This window comes from Melanotaenia boesemani, chromosome 13 (assembly GCF_017639745.1).
Source record: "Melanotaenia boesemani isolate fMelBoe1 chromosome 13, fMelBoe1.pri, whole genome shotgun sequence".
Classification (NCBI taxonomy): Eukaryota; Metazoa; Chordata; class Actinopteri; order Atheriniformes; family Melanotaeniidae; genus Melanotaenia; species Melanotaenia boesemani.
The window spans coordinates 22,815,815-22,838,240 of record NC_055694.1 but is presented as its reverse complement, the minus strand read 5'-3'; the positions used below and the strand labels follow the sequence as shown (position 1 = coordinate 22,838,240).

General features: G+C 38.6%; 1 protein-coding gene across 2 annotated transcripts in view; it reads right to left on the bottom strand.

The window, feature by feature from the left end:
* Window positions 1–22,426, bottom strand: part of nphp4 (nephronophthisis 4) — a 184,646-nt gene that overhangs the window by 42,882 nt on the left and 119,338 nt on the right. For both annotated transcript variants that reach the window (XM_042003774.1, XM_042003773.1), the window contains 4 exons: window positions 21,934–22,125; window positions 18,812–18,999; window positions 5,362–5,522; window positions 4,300–4,483 (listed from right to left, as the gene is read on the bottom strand). In XM_042003774.1, coding sequence (XP_041859708.1) covers window positions 4,300–4,483; window positions 5,362–5,522; window positions 18,812–18,999; window positions 21,934–22,125 — 725 coding nt within the window. The remainder of the gene's footprint in view (window positions 1–4,299; window positions 4,484–5,361; window positions 5,523–18,811; window positions 19,000–21,933; window positions 22,126–22,426) is intronic.

Below are 22,426 nucleotides of genomic sequence, written 5' to 3'. Positions count from 1 at the left end.
TGCAGATGAGGAGCACTGTCAGGTCTGGAGAAGGTTCTAATCGGTCTCCTCTACTGTGCTGAGGCAGATACATGCTTTCTGTTTGTGCATGTTTGTGAGAAAGTGTCTGTGTGTAGACTGTGCAGAGAAAATCAGAGTTAGAGAGAAAGCGGTAGCCACAGCTCAGTCAGCAAAACAATTTTATATAGATTTTCCATCCTGTCACATATGAGCCTTTTTTCAGAGTTGGTAAATATTACTACCATGATTTCAAATTGGACAGGCACTGACTTTCTTAGTTTTTTGGTAGCAAGCATAACCCTTTTATAAAGCTTTACTCTAACAATATATGTGTAGATAGAGATGAACTTCAGTCATTTAAAATAAACTCACTTGGCTTAAACTCTTAAACTCTGAACCTTTAATGGAAATAGTTAATTTTACTTTCAGGCAAAATGTGTTGAATTTAAGCTTCTTTATTTGACATAGGTTGGTAAAAATGAAATAACAGCTTGAGTTGGCTGAACCTGAGAAAAGTATATTGATATATCAGTATAATAAAAGATTTTAAGCCATCTGAATGAATGAAAATCAACAGTTTTCAAAGCAAAAATATTTAGAATTATCTAGAATAAATGAGAGATATCCTTTTCAAATCTTGATCAGTAACTTTCAAACTACTACACTATATACTTCTTTAAGGAAACAGAACAAAATGACAGACTGTAACCACTGTCTTCAGGTCACACTGTTTGCAGGACAAAAACATTGAGATAAAGTGTTGTATCAACAATATTTTAATACCGCCCCCCCTGTGTCATGCAGGAATCTTCAGGGCAAGTCGGAATAAAAATATAAAGAATCCCAATTAAGAACTAGTTGTTTATGAGTTGTTCAGACCTCTGTGGTGCATTATGAACAACTATATAGAAACATTTCATTCTTGACTTGATACTAATCTGTCATCTGTTCTGTTTGCTTTCACATGTCTGTTTCAGAAAAACAATAAACATTAATCACTGTTAATAAGCCACGGATGAGTCCACAATATCAGTCCCTGGAGAAGCTCTGGGCTTTAAATCATAATGACATCAAGGATTATGAAGATTATTCAATATTAACCAGGCTCTATCTTTGGCAAGCTGCTTGTGCACAGTAATGATTCTGCTTTGACAAGTAGTGGTCAAATATCTCTCTTTAATATGTTTTGTCTTGACTCCATCTTTATTTTCCCCTCAGAGTTTATTTAGAGTTTAGCATATAAAATAATTCAATCATCAAATCTTTTATTTAATAAGCAGTCCTTTTCATGGGATTCCCCCTCCTGCCCGTACAGTTGTCTGTGTGGGAGAATTGTCTCTCTCTTCCAACATAACCAAATCCCAAATGCTCCAGCCAGGATTTTACAACTATCAATCATTCAACTAAGCTACTTCCTTTTGTCCTTTATACAGTTATTAATAAAGGCTGCTTTAGAGAATGATTGAATAGGCCTGACAGTGTGTATCATTACCATTTAATAAATTACTTGTCAATCCCACCTTGCGGTAATTAAAAAGGATATTGTTTAGTGTTTCACTCTTTACAATTTGAAAATGACAGTCTGCCACTCATATTTTTCAATACAGCTTAATTCTGATAAATTCCCAAAGAGGCAAAATAAAGACCTGATTAATAGTATGCATCACTACAACATATAAATAAAGCAGTATGTAGTCAGGATTCTGTTGTCAGTAATTTTAAGGTAATGGCGAGGAGATTAAATTCATTATATAATTGAAAATACATGATAATACAGTAAGTCTTTCAAATCGTGGCCATAAAGGCTCACCTTGTAAATGCAGAAAAAGTTCAAGTTTCCACAGCATTAACTGCATGGGTATAACAGAGAAGCCATTAAATTCCCACAATTCTTCTTGGTGGTTGTGAGTTTAAATTTTCCTGCAGATCAGCTACTCTTCCTTCCAAAAGTACAGATATTTCCCTTTTTTTATTATTTATTTGCACTCTTTCCCATAAACCACTTGAAGTCACCTTTCCTCACCTCTGTATCTGCACAGCATTAAAGCAGTGCAGCCTGACTCTCAGCTTGGCCAGTGTGTGACTTTTTGAGGCCATCCAAAGGGGATTTAAAGTTTGAAGAATTTTCAATCCACAGAGAAGCCATGTAATCCTTCCACTGAACTTGAAAATCACAAAAAATGTTTGTTGTTGGGTTTCCATATGATATGAGTGATATACTCTACCTGTCCGCATCCCATTTCTCTCTTCCTGTCTCATCACACAACGTGTGCATGCTCTGTTACACCTGTCTGTCTATATGTCTGTGTACACGCATGAGTGGACGCCTTCTTGACATGTGTGAGTGATTTGATAACTATGCATTCGTGAGTGTGTCTGTGAGTGTCATTCCTATCAAATCTAAGCTTCACATCCTTAACCGCCCACTAAAAAAAGAGTGCTGATTCATTATGGCTTGATGACATCCATGACAGACGCTGAGAAAATGAGAGAAACACAGTCGATGTGGGAAAAGTGAGATAGCAAAACAAACAGCCTGATAGAGGGTGGAGGAGAGAGTGTGTGAAAGAAGGGTAAGAGGTAACTAAATGAATGGGCGAAAAACAGAAAAGACACTGATGAAGAGTGAGGAGAGAAGTGAGAATGTGAGAAATGCAGCGACAGATGGAAGCAGAAACAAAGAAAAGTGCTAGCAAGCATTCCCTCCAGAAATTGATTCTGACTGTCGGCCAGAGTGCTTGATGGATATCTGAGGCTTGATTGGAATTTACATGCCAGACACAACCCTCCCCCTTCCATCCCACCCAATAACCCGCCGCGTTCTCAACCTGCTATGAGTGATAAGCACAATGAGAAATTGCTGGCATATTTAGCTCTAACAATGGCACTGCTAAGAATTTCTTTGGCCTGGAGAAGGATGCATTGTTTATGAGAGGGAGTATCGTTTCAGCAGTTGATTAATGGCAAGGAAGCTATCGTCAGATGCCATCGCGCCGCGGGGGCACGCCAGGCCCAAATTAGATGAGTGCAAGGGGAGAGGTAAGGTGCTCAGTTGCCAAATGGAGTGGAACTATCACATTTATGCGTTGGCACAGTGTTTGCTTTGCAAACCCCCACACCTCTCTGTAGTCAGTCTTGGGATTTGTAGTCATTTCCAAACTCTAAACATCAATAAAAGTAAACAGATAATATTACCTCCTAATTTAAGTCCTTAAAAGGAATGTAACCTGAATATTTCAGATGTAAAATGCCCTTTAAAAAAGCAAAACTATTTACAACTTACATTTACTGTTGTGCTTTCCATACAAAAATACAAAGAAATTCACACTTGATCAAATGCAGATACTCTCAACCCTCTGGTGTGTAGCAGTGGAGGTCGGGCTATGCTTGAAAAGTATGTGCTAACAATAACAGAAGCTATGACAACTTGGGGAAGGTCAAAGAAATCATCATGCTGTATTAAACGTAAAGAATCTTATATTTTGCTCCTGTGTCCAGATTACTGTACATTAGGGGTCTCCAACTCGGGTCCTGGTGAGTTCCTGTCCTGCAGGTTTTAGATGTCTCCTACTATAACACACCTCTGCACAAGCCTGTTAATGACCCAGTGATTTGAGTCAGGTGTGTTGCATCAGGGTAGAATCCAAAACCTGCAGGAGGACCGGAGTTGGAGATATCCGCTGTACATCATATCAAAAGTTACTGTGGTAAGGTCAACACAGTCAGGGGACTCTGTTGAAGATGGCTGCATCAACAAAAGCGGCATGTAACACAGCCCACTCGTACTCAGTGTCTCCTGCCTCACCCGGGAACATGGTTGAAGCTCTGCTGGAGATGGGAGTTGAAACTCTCTGACAGGGGACTCTGCCAGATGTTCCCAACAGACATACACAACACATTTGGGTCCGCCAGGCCTGACCGACATCCTTCCCCCTACATCTGAGGCAACTCACCACCAGGTGGTGATTAGTTGACAGCTCCAACCCTCTCTTCACCCAGGAGTCCAAGACATGTGGCCGCACGTCTGATGATACGACTACCAAGTCGATCATTAAACTGCGGCCTAGAGTGTCCTGGTGCCAAGTGCACATGTGGATGCTCTTATGCCTGAACATGGTGTTTGTTATGGACCTCCCAAGAACTCCTGCGAGTGGTGGGCCCACAGGAGGGGAGGCCATGTCACCCTCTTGAGTGGAGCCCGACTAGTCCCCATAGCCAAAAGCCAGGCCACATGACCATGTCAATACATGATATGCAAAAGCAGCAAATCAATGTAAAAAAAGAAACTTTAGTACTTGCCTATATTGCCTGTGCGTATGTGGAGCCGGCCTCTGACCAAGGTGCGAGCAGTTAATGAGCAGCAGGCTGACCTTGGACCCAAATCTGAGCTTGTAAGCAATGCTTCCTCTGCCGCATAATCAGTAGTCAATACTTCCAACTCATGAAGAGCCTGTACTGCAGATTTACCCTGACGCAACATGCACTGGGGATAGAAATGTGAGGAAATTACATGAAATGCATTTAAAAAATGCAATACATTGCAAGGCAGTTACAACATGAGAAAAAAAGCAAAAAATAAATAAGTAATTTAAAGGACAACAAATTCTGGACATCAACACTATAAGCTAGAGCTAGTTTTGTTTGTGGTTCCCTACAGCAGAGGTTTAGTGTAAACAACTCTGACCAGTTGTGAATTACTTCATTAATTCTGCCTGATAAAACGTTTCACATATTTTGCAAGCTTCCAAACAAATTATTAACAGATTGAACATCTTTAGAGAGCATCTGTCTAATCAATAACTGCAACGTGTATATACTAAATGTCTTTAATGTGTGTATCCTTCCTTCTTGACAGGGTAAATGCTAAAATGTAGTATTAGTCAGCAGCACTGAGAGCTGTTGGGCTTATTCCAATCAGACTGAGCAACAGAAAAAATATTTTTAAATTATTCGACTTTTTCTGTTAAAATAAATCACACAATTTCCTTTAACTCCCATCATGTTTGTATAAGTCGCTAAGAGCTATTGTTTTGTCTACATGTCAGATTGAACCAATAGCAGTCATCATGATATGACTGTGTTTTTGAGACAAACTGATTGAGTGACTTTTTTGATTTTTCAGTTTTCTTGGCTGACTTTTCCAGCATTGAAACTGCTAAACAGCTTAATAAAAACAGCCAGAAAATGCAGCATGAAGACATTTTAGTATATGACAGGGCTTGTGTTAATATTTTTTTTTATTTTTCCAACACAGATTAACTAATATAGTTCTTTGAAAATGTCAGATAGATTGGATTCAGAGTCCTATTACAGCTAATGTCAGCTCAGCAAGTCGAGGATCTTCACTTTACAGTTCTTTACCTTGAGCCCGATGGCAGTAGAACCTATGAGAAGCAAAGAGTCCCCATCCCAGATGTCAATGTGCATGGTGTGGTTGGTCAGGTAGTCAAGGAAGCAGCCCTTCTCTTCTGGCCTCAGGAAACTGTCATCAACTCTGAACTGGACCTGCAGGCCAGGAGAACCTTAACATGGAGAGAGACTTTAGATAATACATATTTAAAAATAGGGACCAAATATAAATGTATTTATGTATCTTACAATGTGCACGAACATTTGAGTATGAATACAAAATGAAAACATTACACAGTTTGTTAGATTTAGACACTGATACTGATAGAGTTTTATAGTCTTGGATTCAAGCTTCACAAACATAAAGGTGTAAATAAAAGAAAAAGATACCCATAAAACAGAGTTTCAATTCATTTAAATCTTAAAGTTAGTCTTTTCCCTCCTCTTTGATAGATTTAAATTCAGGAGAAGAGCCATAATTCCTCTTCTCAGCTGCCTACCCTGTGGACATCCAAGCAGGTGCACTAGCCATCAACTGAGAGTCATTTGGCCTGATGACTGCACAGTGTGAGAGTACAATAAACTGGGAGCATGAGGCTGTTTCACAAAATCAGATACACCTCAGGCTCCAGTAATTCAAGATGATAAAGACGTCTAACATTCTGCCCAAAAACCCAGAGTGGGATAAAGTTATGGCTCAATCAACACATTCGCGATTGAATCTTTCAAGGAGTAGATTTCCATCTTCATCACTATGACGAATAAAGTTTCCTTTTTCTGAGAAAGTGCTGAACTTACAGTTTGAGAACTAAAGCTGTTGGGAGAAACAAAAGTGGCCAAAACTATCCTTTTCCCCATTTTCTTCTTTTCTTTTTATCTGTAGTCTGAGATCGTAAAATTAATGCCCTGAGATTCTTTGATTACAGCTTAGCAATGACCTGAAATCTGATTCCAATGAATCAGAGCAAATCAGGGATATTAGTCAGCTATTAAGTGGGCACAATGAGCTGTAACACAAAACCAACCTGCAGCAATGTCTTAATGTCAGCCATATGTGTATATTAAAATTGTGTGTGTGCGTGTGTATGTCCACAGCATTCCTTCATGTTTGGATCAAAGCCCCAATGTGTGTCTATTTCTAAGCTAAATAATACAGAGGAGCAGTGAGCTTCTCTGTATTTTTCAGTTAAGTAATGAGGACCATTAGTGACAGGCCTGTTACAGGGTCCAGAAAAGTGGCTAGACTGTCTCCACACATAAAATAAAAGAAAACTATTTTTCTTTTTATAATCACACATGTCTATTTTGGTACAAGTCAGGATCCCATGATACATTCATGCAGGCAGTCTATTCTGAGGCTGACAGAAGATGTTTCTAAGGGTTTGTCACAGATTAGTTTTGGCTTAATCTGACCTGAGTATCAGAGACTTTTAAAAGGTCATTTATTTTGGATAACGTACTATCTACATCTGTAAACTACGTTCATGGTTTCCAGAGGACTGAGTATGTTGATTTATCTAATAAACTAATATAATCAGTTTTTCAAAGATCTGATATGAGCATTTTATGGTTGCTTTATATTCAGGTTTGAATGTTTTATGTTTGCTTTTTTTTTTTTTTTTTTTTTTTGTGTTAACATGTTCACAGAAAAATGATAAACTTCAACTGTGAAATTACCTTACTAAGAAAAAAAAGTGATAATGAGTAATAATAATAAAAGATCAGGGAAAGATGGGCTTCCTCATCAGTGTTTGGGGTATTAAAACCAGTTGTGTTTCAGGTTTCTCTATACATTTAATTAAGATTAATCCCTTCTAATATTTTGTTTATATTGCAAAATATATTACAGAAATATGATCATCACAATTTTTCTTCTTGTAAATATCATCTAGCCCTATTTTAAACCTTATTTTGGTTTAAAGTTATATATATAATATATAACAGTTGCTAAAATCCTGCAACGCTAAAATGTTTTGTAATGAGACTAATTTTTTTTTATTTTTTGAAGAACAAAAGTATTCTGCTTACAGGAAAAACAACCTAATTATATAAACCTCCTTTAACCAAACTACACACTCTCCTTCACTGCCTATACCTTCGCCCCTCTCCTCAACCACCCGTCAACTCTCTCCACTTGGACCATTAATTCTCCCAGCATGCTCTGGGTTTGTATTGCTGTGGACGGGTGGTAATGACAGCACAGAGGGACAGCAGGAGACCGAGACAGCGTGTGCTGAGTGTGTTTGTGATCACAAGCAGGGAAGAGCTGATAGATCTAGCCCAGGGGTTCTACAGGGCTGCTGTGTGGAGCTAGGTCTGCAGACAAGGAATAACACCCAGCAGACCTCCCCCTAACCTGAATGCTCTGACTGGTGCAAACATAGCAGCTTGATTGGACTGAACATTCTGCTGGGGATCTGCTAATTTCAGAACACTGAAGAGAGCAGTCAAATAAAACAGAGGGTGTGCGGAGTGCACCGATGGATCTGGAGACAGATGCAAGTCCAAACATCGAGGCAATGTAGAGCAAACCTGCATGCATCAATATACAGTGGCCCATTTGGTATTTCTGCATTATGATCTGTCATTTAAATTGATGTGTTTGGGATTTGATGAAGTGGATCTAACGAAATACTCCAAATCAATGAAGTTAAATTAAGAGGTGCATACTAATTCATTCTACTTTTCTATGAAATCATATAGCCAACTGCTGCCAATTACCTTCAGAGGCCACATAATTGATTTAATTAAGTCCACCTGTTTGTAATCTATGGCTTCCAGAGCTTGTGATGAAGTAGAATTCACCTTCACTTTAGCAATCTATATTAAAATATTTGTGGATCAGTACAATCTGTGTCTGTGGTCTTTGTGTCTGTTTGGATTTGGACTTTTTTTCTCTGCTTTCTTAAATTAATTTCCTGTTCTTCTTTTATCTCCTATTGATTACATCACCTGCCTATTGTCAGTGATTATTTGCTTCTGTATATAAACACATTTTACCGTATTTTTTGGATTATAAATAGCTCCGGAGTGTAAGTTGCATCAGGCACAAAATGCGCCATGAAGAGGAAAAAACATATATAAGCCACACTGGATTTTAAGTCGCAATTATTTTGAAATTTATTTCACAAAATCCAAGACTAAGAACAAACATTTAATCTGGAAAGTCAAGTTATTTAACTGCACAATACCACACGGAACAACATGCTGAATATGTGTCCAGTATGTTAACATAACACCAGAATTTTCTCCAGAACCTTTTTAAACTGTGAGGGAGAACTAGTCTCCTTATTACGCTTAATAAACAGCTGATTTATTAAGTTATTCCCGCCCGGTCGCAGACGAAGCTTCTCACAGAGTATGAACTGATTGGCCTAAATTAGTGAGGGCACCACATCAACAAATTTGAGTGCACTGAGCATCATTCTTGGTGGCTAACTGTATTGTTAAGGCTAAGACCTTCACTATTGGTCAAGAATTCATCCTTCCCACCACTAAAGACATGTGCCTTGAAATTCTAGGAGAAGCTGTGGTTAAAAAGATAGCACAGATACCTCTTTCAGCTAGCACCGTTAACTCGGCACACTGGGGAAATGGCAGTAGACATTGAGACACAATTGTTGGAGAGGATTACTACATCACCATGGTACGTACTCCACTACAGATATTGACAACAAAGCAATACTTCTTGTTTATGTGTAATATGTTTATCAGGAGGATGTGCATGAGGATATGTTATGTGCACTATTGTTGCCAACCAGAACCACAGCCACAGAACTTTTCAAGTCGCTGGATGATTATACATCAGGAAATCTGAAATAATCATTTTGTGTCGGCATATGCGCAGAAGGAGCTGCTCCCATAAACGTACAGCTGTCTGGTGTAACTGCTCAAATTAAGGAAGTAGCACCTGAATGTGAGTCTGTGCATTATGTCATTTACAGGGAAATGCTAGCTATCAGAAAAATGCCCCCGGAACATAAAAGCGTATTGAATGATATAGTTAAAGTTATTAACCACATTAAAACACACGCCCTTAATTCACGCCTGTTCGGGCAGCTTTGTGAGGAGATGGACGCAGAGCACAGACACCTTCTCTTATACTCAGAAATAAGATGGTTATCCCGAGGCAGATCGCTGGCAGAGTGTTTGAATTACGAGAACCGCTGGATAGATTCCCATCAGAAAAAAACTCACAACTAGCTGCAGATTTCGGTGACGGAATGGGTCACAAAACTCGCTTACTTGTGTGAGATATTTAACCTGCTCAATGAACTCAATCTGTCACTTAGGGAAAATGACAACTGTCTTCAAGATGGCAGATAAAGTAGCTGCATTTAAAGCCAAACTGGATTTGTGGAGACGGCGTGTAAACAGATATATATTTGACATGTATCAAACATTAGCTGAAATCTTGGAAGAGACTAAGCTGGAGCTTTCATTCTCCCAGCTGGTGCACAATCACCTGTCTTTGCTTTTAGACAAGTTCAAGCGCTACTTTCCAACCACAAAAGACCCACGAACTGCCAAGGAATGGCTCCGCTACCCATTTGCCAACAAACCAGGGGAATCCAGCATGTCTACAGGGTGTGCAGAACTATTAGGCAAGTTGTATTTTTGAGGATTAATTTTATTATAGAACAACAACTATGTTCGCGATTAACACAAAAGACTCATAAATATCAAAGCTGAATATTTTTGAAAGTTGGAGTGGGGCTTTTTTAGTTTTAGTATCTTAGGAAAATATTTCTGTGTGTGCAGGTGACTATTACTGTGCATAACTATTAGGCAACTTAACAAAAACCAAATATATACCCATTTCACTTATTTATTTTCACCAGGGAAACCAATATAACAACTTAAAATTTACAAATATACATTTCTGGCATTCAAAAACAAAACAAAAACAAATCAGTGACCAATATAACCACCTTTCTTTGCGAGGACACTCAAAAGCCTGCCATCCATAGATTCTGTCAGTGTCTTGATCTGTTCATGATCAACATTGCGTGCAGCAGCAACCACAGCCTCCCAGACACTGTTCAGAGAGGTGTACTGTTTTCCCTCCCTGTAGATCTCACATTTGATGAGGGACCACAGGTTCTCTATGGGGTTAAGATCAGGTGAACAAGGAGGCCATGTCATTATTTTTTCTTCTTTTAGACCTTTTCTGGCCAGCCACGCAGTGGAGTACTTGGATGCGTGTGATGGAGCATTGTCCTGCATGAAAATCATGTTTTTCTTGAACGATGCTGACTTCTTCCTGTACCACTGCTTGAAGAAGGTGTCTTCCAGAAACTGGCAGTAGGACTGGGAGTTGAGCTTGACTCCATCCTCAACCCAAAAAGGTCTCACAAGCTCATCTTTGATGATACCAGCCCATACCAGTATCCCACCTCCACCTTGCTGGCGTCTGACTCGGAGTGGAGTTCTCTGCCCTGTAATGATCCATCCACGGGCCCATCCATCTGGCCCATCAAGACTCGCTCTCATTTCATCAGTCCATAAAACCTTAGAAAAATCAGTCTTATGATATTTCTTGGCCCAGTCTTGACGTTTTATCTTGTGTGTCTTGTTCAGTGGTGGTCGTTTTTCAGCCTTCCTTACCTTGGCCATGTCCCTGAGTATTGCACACCTTGTGCTTCTTGGCACTCCAGTGATGTTGCAGCTCTGAAATATGGCAAAACTGGTGGCCAATGGCATCTTGGCAGCTTCACGCTTGATTTTCCTCAGTTCATGGGCAGTTATTTTGCGCCTTGTTTTTTCAACACGCTTCTTGCGACCCTGTTGACTATTTTGAATGAAACGCTTGATTGTTCGATGATAACGTGATCAAAAGCTTGGCAATTTTAAGAGTGCTGCATCCCTCTGCAAGACATCTCACTATTTTTGACTTTTCAGAGTCCGTCAAATCTCTCTTCTGACCCATTTTGCCAAAGGAATGGAAGTTGCCTAATAATTATGCACACCTGATATAGGGTGTTGATGTCATTAGACCACACCCCTTCTCATTACAGAGATGCACATCACCTGATATGCTTAATTGGTAGTAGGCTGGTAGTAATTGGATCAAAATATTCATTTGCCTAATAATTCTGCACACTGTGTATTCCTCTGTAATGTTTAAAAACAGTATTGTTGTCGGTTTTAAATGTGAGAGGGTTGGTTTCTGTTTTTTTGTTTTTTTTCTTGCAATGTGCTTTCACAAAATATAAACATGACCATGTGCTATTTGGTAGACAAGCTTGCAAGAAGAAGATCAACTGCTGGAGATCGCAAATGATGGCAGCCTCATAAGTAAATTTCAGACAACAACTCTGCCGGTTTCCTGGAGAATACCCTGAGATCGCAACAACACCACTAAAAAACCCTGTTGCCATTTTCAACATCCTATCTGTGTGAAGCGAGATTGTCTGCAGTGATAGCAACCAAAACCAAATTACGAAGCAGACTGGACATTAGCAACACACTTGGGGTATCATTGTCTCCCATTACTCTTAGATGGGACAGTCTTGTTGCAGAGAAACAAGCTCAGAGGCCATTACTCGTGTTACGATGACACTGCTAATAAAGTTGCATACACAGTGGATTCACATTTATCATTATATTAAAGAAAATACCTGTTATTATGCTGGTCGTTTAAATTATTTGTTGTATTAATCCGCACAATTTAAAGACCAGCCCGTGAAAATATTGTCTAACATTAAAACTAGTCCTTGGCACAAAAAAGGTTGGGGGGTTTAGAGTGGGTAAGTACGTTTCATGTTAAAACCTTTATGATTCACCTTGATCACTAGTTTAAGTTGGGAATAGTCATAATAGAAAAGTTGTATCAATGAGGTTGTTTTATTATTTTAAAATCAAGTTTAAAATAATTTTATCTCTTGTATCCTAAATTAATCTCAGTCAAGAGCAGAAGAACCAAAACAGCCACAACCCCTGGTTTTCCCAGGACTCTTCAGAGAGATTTGCTAGAAGACCTAAAATGCTGACGCAATGAATACTGAAAGAATAATTAAAATAACAGTTTGAAATGTCTTTTGTTTCTGAAATGTTTGTGTTTCTCAAATTTGAGGTAAACGTGTTTGATATAGTCTTTTAATGAAAAAGAGTGAAGGGGCATGCAGTGCTCAGCCACAGACTGAATTCTACCTGATTTACCACAAGGAGGACCAGTTTTGTGTGCCACCCCACAATTTTCACAGGCCCTACGTGGCCACCTCTATGAAAATTTTCTGGGTGCACCGCTGCAACTGCTGCTTGTGTGACTTATAGTCCTGAAAAAACAGTACCTTTACCAGATCCTTATAGTAGTAATGCATGCCATACCTCATCCAAAGGTTGGTTTCTGTGAACATTATTAATAATTTATAGACTTTATACTTTATGTTGTACTGCTACTGCTGCACTTTTGGTTTGTGTTAAATTTTTTTTTTTTTTTTTTTTTTTTTTTTAACCTGTCTTGTCCAGCATCGTTGCAAACAGAATGATTGTCTGGCTGCCGTCTGATGCTGGGCAATTTTACTCTATCAAGCAGGGATTTATACTACATGTATAAAGTCCCTCTTGATGACATGAAAAACTTTATTAAATCAGACTCTTAATGCTGGACTCGACCGGAGGGGACAGAGAGAGAGAGAGAGACAAGAAAGTAGAGAGAAGAGGGAGGGGAGAGAGAGGGACAGAAAGGGTGTGGGGAGTGCGGGTGGGGACTTGAAACATCATACAGAAGACCATGTAATCCATACTACTTACAACATATATAGCTAAGATCATCCTAGCCAGTAGGTCATTACACAGCTAGTTGGTAATAGTAACAATAATAATAATAAGAGTAAGAGTAATAATAATAATAAGAACAGAAATAATAAAAAAAAGAAAAAAAAAATATGATAATAGATATAAGTGAAACTGCTGTATTCAAGAACACGCGCAGAGAAACCTGTGTGGATGTGTTGGAGAACTCGGCCACACGGCGACGCAAAGACTGTGTGGAGACGTTCAGGAAGGAGTGACCATGCAGAGTGATCATGCAGATGCCACCTCACTTGAACAGAGGCCAGAGTCAGGCCAGCGGTCCCGAGACCCAGGCCACCAGCCCCCCCCGCAGGCAACAGATCCCGACCGGTCCACAGAGACGACCACTCGCCCGCCCAGGAAGGCAGCAGCAGGAGACCCCAGCAGGAGCCGCCCCGCGGACACAGGGCACCGGCCCCGGCGGGCCGAGGCCAGCAGTCCCCGACCCCCCCGGGCACCGGCCGCCCGGGACAGACGGGGCAGAGGGCCCGGGCCCAGGAGCGCAGGGACACCCCCCCCCCCCCACAGGCCGAGGGCCAGCACGCCACCCGGGGGGACCCGGCCCGCCCAGACGGCCACCACCAGAGGCCAGCCCCACACCCCAGCGCCCAGCCGCACAATTAAATAAAGTTTACTATTTTTCCTCTTCTACCTGCCTCCTGTCCATGACCTGCATGAGTTCCTGCCATTCTAAAAATAATACAGTTTACATATTGACCTGTTGTTATTCAATTTTTACCAAATAGGCTTGCATTTAATTAAGTTATCTGTTGCTGAGGCCTAAATTTACTATTTATTATTTACTATAAAAAAACTACTTGAATTAAGTTTTTTTTTATTTTATTTTGGCCTAATTACTTAAGTTTCATAGTTTGCAGATAATTGTGAAAAACTGACTAAATAAAATTGGCTTTTAAAACAAAATAAGATTAAACTGTGCCTCATTCTTCTCTCAGTTGTTTTGTATTTAGTGTGGCCAGTGTAATTTGGTTTACACAAATCAGCTTTAACATTAGAAACACTGACAGATGAAATGAAGAGGACCAATTTTCTTACTACAATCAGTACTTTGCTAAGAAAAACCTTGGATCCTGACAAGTACATGTGACTTTGACTCATAACATCTGCCTAAACACTGTCGCAGCTCAGCACACACCTTTTCACATGGCCGGTGCTTTTCAGGAATTTCTCAAATAACTCATCTCAACTCTAAAGAAGTTTTTTTTTTTGTTGTTGTTGTTTTTAACAGCTAAACTCTCCAGATTCTAAATCAATCCAGCATAATGCAGCATGCATCAGAGGTCCAGAGGCTCCACCCCACAGCCCATTGGACTTAAGGATCAGAGACCAATATACTAGTACCAATCACCATAAAAAATCACTATATGACTCATGTCATTGTATCAGCAGCCCAGAGCTGCTCTGAGGGGAAATTTTGACATTGTGTCTTTGGAGGAAAAAAGAAGGAAAAAAAAATCTAATGAGTCAGCAAACAAAGACAAGACAGCTTGACACGTTTCTTTTCACATCATGTTTTGAATTTTTACAACTTTTTTTTTATTCTTTTCTGAGCCAGACTTTCTCATTATCTCTTCAATGTCATTTGGAGTCTTTTCAAAATGATTGCTTCCTCTGAGTATAACTAAACCTCAAATGTAGAAATAATTTTGAATCTAGGGCAAATTTAATCTAGTACTTTTTTTACTTTTCAACTGTAGCCCATGTAAATAAGATCTCTCTTAAAAAAAAAAAAAAAACTTTTATAGAAAAACCAGATGATTACAGATTTCACCATGCCGTCCTTATGGTTTCTACCTCTCTCTGTGTCTCACTCTTGCTCTCTTACTCTCACTCTTTTATCACACACACACACACACACACACACACAGTGGATCATTGATCTCTTGCAAAGCATGGATGATTCAGTCTTCATCATCTTTATAGATATTTTAACCTTCAGCCAATAAAGGGTGTTTTATATCAGTGTTAATATGCTTTATTAAAGACTAAAAGAAAACTACAAGACTATTATTGGAAAAGGGGAATTAAACAGACTCTTTTAATCAGTATCAGAAAAATATTGTAAAAATTATTGTCACTGTTTTATTCTTGTAACAATAATTTCTTTCTAATGATGCAGTCCTGTCAAGCAACAATCACAAATCTTATTTAATAATGTCTGTAAATGCAGTTTATTTTACTTAGAAATTTAAAAAAAAAACTAAAGGTGATGTGATGAAAATAAATTATAATGTCAGCATCCTACCATCATTACAGTGATAATGCTAACATTATGTTCATCAGACATGTATCAGAAAATGAAACTGTACTGACACTCTACTATATACACACACATACCAGAAAGCTTCTTATAGGAAGACTCTCCCAGCTGGATTTACATGAAGTCATTTCATATGGGAGAGTCTGACTGAAGTTTCTCACTGCAGTTGGATCAGATTACCAGCTCTACATCTTTGCTGGCACTTTTCTGAGAGGTGGTCAGCCAGACTCTGTCTGTCACCTCTACATGACAACAACACTAAGATGGAGGACAATAATAAAAAGGATAAACAAGCGCATGAGTGCTTTTTAAAATTCTTTCATTACATGCCTCTTAGAAAACAAAACCAACAGCTCATCTCAGCAATGAAGTGTGGAGGCAGGAGCACATAACAATGCATCAGGGTGTAAACGACCTCAATGTCAGACATTTTACAGAAGATTTTCAATTACATGGACAATTTGCTATGTGAAATAGCAAAATCAACATCATGACCCTAAATCAAGTCTGGCACAGTTGCTCAAATTGAGCTTGAATTGAAAATATTCATGTACCATCGCAGCTTAAGAAGAAAGAAAGTAAATATATGCATTTTTCAGACTATAAGTCACACTTTTTTTCATAGTTTGGCTGGCCATGCGACTTAGTAGTCAGGTGTGCCTTATACTGTGTGTGTATGTATATATATGTATATATATATAAAATTTAACACATTTTTAAATGGTAAGTCATACTGACTGATATGAACCAAGGAGTAAACATTACCATCAACAGCCACCAGAGGGCGCTCTAGGCTTGTGACAACCACGGTGTTTGTTGCTCCTGTAGCACTGAAAAAAATTAACTAAAACATAAACTTCAAGATAACTGAGAAAGAATATACACAAATATGCCCCACAAAAAAGAAAATCCTATTCTACAGATTACAAACTGCAGGGAGTAAAATACGCAGCCGAATATGGTAATCGAGCAGCAGTTGGCGGAGTTGTTCAGGAGTGACACAGAGGATGAAGAATTCAGTGGATTCAGTGATGTGGAATGAGATCGGGAGCTTGGTGAACTTGCTTACCGATAACTTGCTTGATGGAGTTGCTGGCTTGTTTTGTTAACTTAGTTACGGTATGTTTTTTATGCTATTATGAAGCTGGGTGTGTTCAGGGTTTCCGCTACATAAATAATCACTGCTCTGGAAATAATGACACACTGGTGTCTCAACTTCCTGTCTGCTTCTACTGTGGCTCACTTGAGTGTGAAGGCGAAGAGGCGATAGAACAAAGTAAAGCTTGTTATATACCTAAGAGAACCAAGAAGTTTGTTGTTGTTCTTGAGGCCATTTAAAAAGTTCACTTTGGTCCGATCAGCTCGTACTCTGCCAGAAGCTTCGAATTTGACGGGGCAGGAATAACTGTGTGGGAGATGTTTGTGTCTTTATGTACAATTAGCTGCTGACCTGGTTATTTCATATTTAATGTGAAACTTTGTCAGTGGCAGGGAGGGGTTGTGCACACTACGGTGTCTGTGTCTTTAAATGTATAGAAGAATTTAGATGGATACATTTAATACTTTCTCAGCACCTCAATCAGCTGTTCATTAAGCATAATAAGATGACTAGTTCTCCCTCACAGTTTAAAAAATCCTGGAGGAAACCCTGGTGTCAGGTTAACATACTGGACACATATTCAGCCTGTTGTTCCGTGTGGTATTGTGCAGTTGAACAACTTGCCTTTCCAGATTAAATGTTTGTTCTTGGTCTTGGATTATGTTAAATTTCTATATAAATGCGATTTATATTCCAGTGCGACACAGTTTTTGTGCATTAAGTCCACAAACGGAACATAATAAATATTCTACAACTCCAGAAGGTGCAGTGAGTTCACTGGTCTCTATAGAGAAAAGTCATAATGTCATACATACAGTAACATATTGTCTCATTGCTTGTTAATTCAAAATTTAATCAATAAATTTATATAAAACAATATTACTATTAATTGTTTCAAAACTATTGCTTTAAAACTAACATGACTTAAGGTCATTTTTAAACATGCACCGCACCTCTTACAAAATCTAAAAATATATCCAAAAGGCTTGTATTAGAGACCAACAACAGGTGCATCAAATGGACTTTTTATGAACTTTATCCATTAGTTTCAAGCATGTATGCAAGAAACTGTAGAAATTTGTACAGGAACGCAGAGTAAGTAAAATTGTTATTGTTTATCATGTTATCTTGCTTAAAGACTTGTTTAATAAGTATATCGTATGTTCCTATGTAGCAGTGGCACAGTCATCAGGCCATGAGTGAACAGAACAGATAACTGGAGGATTCACATGTATGTGTTTGTATTTAAATATTTTATTTGTCTAGAAATTACTTTGTTTGTTTGATAGTGCAGTGGACAAATTTAAATACAAGTAGTGCTGATATAAATGTAAAAAAATTGAGTTGATGTTTGCACCCTGACACAATCTTAAAGGTATTTACAGTGATGACAGCACAGTTGTTAAATTTGTAGATGTATGAGAGGGAACAGAACATATCCTGACTTGAGTGTTACTAGTTTGTAAATAAATATCACCTAACTTTTTTTGTGGTTCATTAAGCTGCCAAAGACTAACTCTACTGAAAAAACAAGCTGTGACTGATCTGTTGAATCAAATTTTAGCATTTTATCCTGTAAATGCGAAAGAAAAGATGGAGCAGTTCATCACTTGTTTGTAAATAGACAGAATATAGCAGAACGCTAAGACAGTAAGAGTTATTGACAAAGTGGGATAGGAGTGTTTGACTAGGGAGTAGAGACACATGAGCAGGCGTGTAGATGCAGGGTGGAAGGGGTATTTGCATACACAATATCATGTTCCATCATTATAATATCTCTTCCATTTCATTAGATGCTACATGAATAGACTTGACATCAATCTGCTGACAGAAAGAGAGGTGTTTCAGTATCATGCAACATCATAGAGCATCATAAAACAAGATTGTAGATTGTAGGAAGCAACTGGACAATGCTAACCTCTGAGTAGTGAAAAAAATAAATTTCTAGCTTATAACTGGATATGTACCAGATATGTATGGCTCTAACAAGGCTTGAAATCATTAGCAGTGTCTTTACTGATAAAAGAATCTTCTGCAGATAAAGACCTGTAGTATATTCTTTCCTTCTGTCCCATTTATTTATTTATTTGAAGTTTTTAATCGCTTAACAGGAGAGTAAACTAAGCTGAGTTTGCTCTTCATCTCTTTACTGTGGTTGGCAGTCTATCAATCACAAGAGATACAACTTCAGGACTAAACTCCGTAGTCGCATCCCCACATTACAACACTGAACATAACCGTGGCACACATGACATTTTACATAAGAAATGAAAAGAAATCCTTACCAGTATTAGCAATTCTATCTTTGTTGATAGCGGCGAGGACACAGGGAAGTGTTTCACTAGCTCTGTACTGAGCCTTGTCATTGGTTAGCAGCTTGAGATGCTGTGATGTGACCGGTGGAAAACGATAGAACTGGAAGGTAACGTAGATGTTTTCAGGCCAGTCAGGACCAACACCCGCTGCTGGTATTCTGCCAAAACAGAGAGTTTGATTTTTTTTTTGTGATATTGAAAAATGAGACAGGAAAAGTGTAATTATGTAAATGGTGTCTTTCTGATAAACCACATAGAATGTTAATAAACTAATAATAACTGATATTTTTGATCACAAAACCAATGTGTGAAGAGGAGTAGCATGAATGTTTAAAAATGCATGGCTGTAAATGCCATTAAAAACCTAAGAGAGTAAATCACATTTCAGCTAATAATTTATCTCAGACAGTTCCAGGGAAGAAAAAATTAAATATGCATGTCTTGCACATCTTATCAGAGTCGGTAATTCAGCTTTACAGATACTTAAAAGTGAAATCTAATAAGCAAAACGAGGATTAGAACTTAAGTAAATCACACCTCAAAAGTGGCTATAAATTGCTCTGCTGATTGAGGAGGTACAAAGTCAGCATTACAACTTTGATTGATAGCAGGTGGATGGCTTGTTTTTCTTTTTTCCTCAAGTTTAAAGAAGCGTGAGAACTTGTAATGAGACTTGTGGAGGATAGGATATCATCTCTAAAAATCAGGGTTTTCTAGTGCTGTATTCTAGGTTGTCTGTTAACACAAATCTTTTTAAATTTTCTTTACTTGGAGTCCCTTTTAGAAAAACAAGTTTTTGTTGCTATGAACCCGCTAAAAACACACACAAACCCCACCTTCTGTGTGTGATCTTACAGACACATTCACATTCTAAAACCTCACCTCAACTCATTTTGACCAAGAAGGTGAGTCCAATGAGCTTACAATCACTGCATTTAAGCACTAAAGTTATTTCAGGATGAACTTCTTTCTGTTTCCATCTAATGAACTGGGAATCAACCAGTTCAATAATAATGACTGGAAAAAACAAACAAACAAACAAACAAGAAATGCTGAGAGGTCCTCCGTGGTCACAGAGAGACTGTCAAAACTGGAAGTTTCAAATTGGAAACTAAAAAGAGCAACTTTCTTGTCAATTACACACTTTAGTATTATGCTATTACAGAGGCGGTGGTGCTTCTTTGTGCCTGTCAAAGAGGATCCAGCATTAGTATTCAGTCTGTAATCAGATAAGATTGATTATTATGGCACCTGAGTGAGGTAGAAATGGCACCGTATATCAACAGGCCCCTAACTTGCCTGAGTGTTACTGCTGCCACGGCATAAACAGCCGCCTGCCGTACTTGTTTGTCATAATTATGAGGTAACCCACTCTCACCCCACTCTACAGCCACACGGATATGTAATTTACAGTATGCTTGAGGGTATGGCTTCAGGTAGCACATCAGATTGCCTTGAAAATGAAGCAGAAGAATCTTTATAACCATAAAAATTAGACATAAAGTTTTGTTTTACATATATTAAGTTACATTGTGTCCAGCTAAAAACATCCTTACTCACGAGCTTTAAACATTTGAAGCTGTAATATGATGTAATATGATAATATAACCACCTTTTTACAACTAAATTTCTCTCCAACCCACATGCAGAGATGTGATTTAATTGCCAGTCTTGGCTAGTATTGAGTGTGTGGATAGATACATACACCGAAATAATACGGTCATCTTACGCACTGATGAAAGTTTACATCAAACAGACCAGCTCATGATTTCACTGCATCATCAGCTTTTTTTCTTCTCTCTTTTGTTTATTTATTCATTGACTTTAGTTTACTTTAGTGTTACTGTGGTTGCAACTTCAACAGCAAAGTTATTCTTTATAACGTTCTATTTATTTAGAGGCTTGAAAATTAATTTCAATTCACTTAAGAAAAATGTTAGGGACACAGAAGATCACAAGACTGCAGACTCTGGGTTCTATGGGTTCTGTTTTTTTTTACATCTGACCAGCTTTAAATCTTAAATCTTTAGAGATTTGGTTTAGAAAAAACTTGCAGGCCTTCAATCAATACAATGAAATGTTACTATGTGTTAACATTGGTGGAGTTTGCATATTGAAGGGGAAAATTTATTTGCAGAAAAGAGGCTCTGCACTGACAAAAAGTATTTAATTTGTGGTCTTAGTGTGGTTATCAAAGATGCAACTCCAGCAAGACTAAAAGTAAAGTGTCAATTAAAAAATAGAAAAACAAGGAAAAAAAAGTTGACTTGAGCACATAATCACGAGACAGCCTATTTAATGTAATTCTGAAAAATTCTAATTGTTGAGTCTGCTAACATATCCTCATCTGTCAGTTATGATATGCAAAGATAGTCTTAACTGTAAATTTTCTATATGCAACACAGTATTGATAACTTTTTTTTAATCTGCAATGCATAGGGTTTAGTATATGAAAGGTCATGGCACCATGCTGGTGAGTCCATGACGAACAAGACAAATGTAAGGACTGCTGACAGTGCTGATGACAAGATAGAAGGACACAATAGTGGAGTATGTGGCAGCCATCCCTCAGCAGCCCCACCCCCAACACTGTCAGCCCCTGTCAGAGGGGAAGGCTGCTCCAATGGTTTCTGTGATGGGATGCTGACAGAGGTGCTATTAAGCTTATACTGACAGGAAATGTGTATTTCTGCAACCTTAAGTGTGCAGTCTGTGAATGGATATGTATTTGACAAGTTTGCAGAAGATGAGTGGCAGGACTTTGTGTTTTGTATAAGAGTATTGAAATTTTGGCAGTTATTCAAGGCCCAAAAAAGAAAAACAGCTCTCCAAGCAGAGGGAGGGGGGCATTGTCCATGGACATCAAACAAATTGCCCATAGGACATATCTATTTCTCAATTCAGATAAGTAGCCAGCGGCTAAGTGTACCGAAATATGTTTGTAAGCTACTGCCAAATCAATGGCTGTTTTGATAGACTTACAACACAACGATTCTGACATTTGTTAGAGGCACATCTTCTAATGCTGTTAATCCAGCATCATGTGTAGGCAAAACTGTAGCTGCCACTTAGCATAACACTGCAGGCCTCACCTGGTAAACGCCAAAAACTGAAACACCAGCACATTTCCTTGTAAAAGGTCGGCTTCTTCCCGCTGAAGATCAAAAGGTAGAGGTTCTGTGGGGTCCAGGACTTCTGCTACCAGCCCATTACTGTCCACAATTTCAGGGAAGCCAGCAGAGAAGAGGTGGGCCAATGAGCTCCTGGAGCTGGCAGAGCAGGAGCTGGAAAAGGGTTAAATTGAAGGAAAATGTCATATTTGTCAGAGAACAGCAATTATTCACCAAGTTGAAAAGACTTTAGCAAATGAGTTCTTGAAGCTTTGCAAATAGCAGGAGGTAATGTGTTGAGTCCCTGCTGCACTGGCCTCATTTAGGTGATTTGTTTTAAATGAGGCAGAAAAATGATGAAATCTGAAAGGAAGGAAACACTGTTTCACTGTATCACTTTAAACCCTTTTCTTTATCTTGGATCAGTTCCATCCATGTTCAAGATGCATATCTTTTGGGAGATAACGTAAATGTT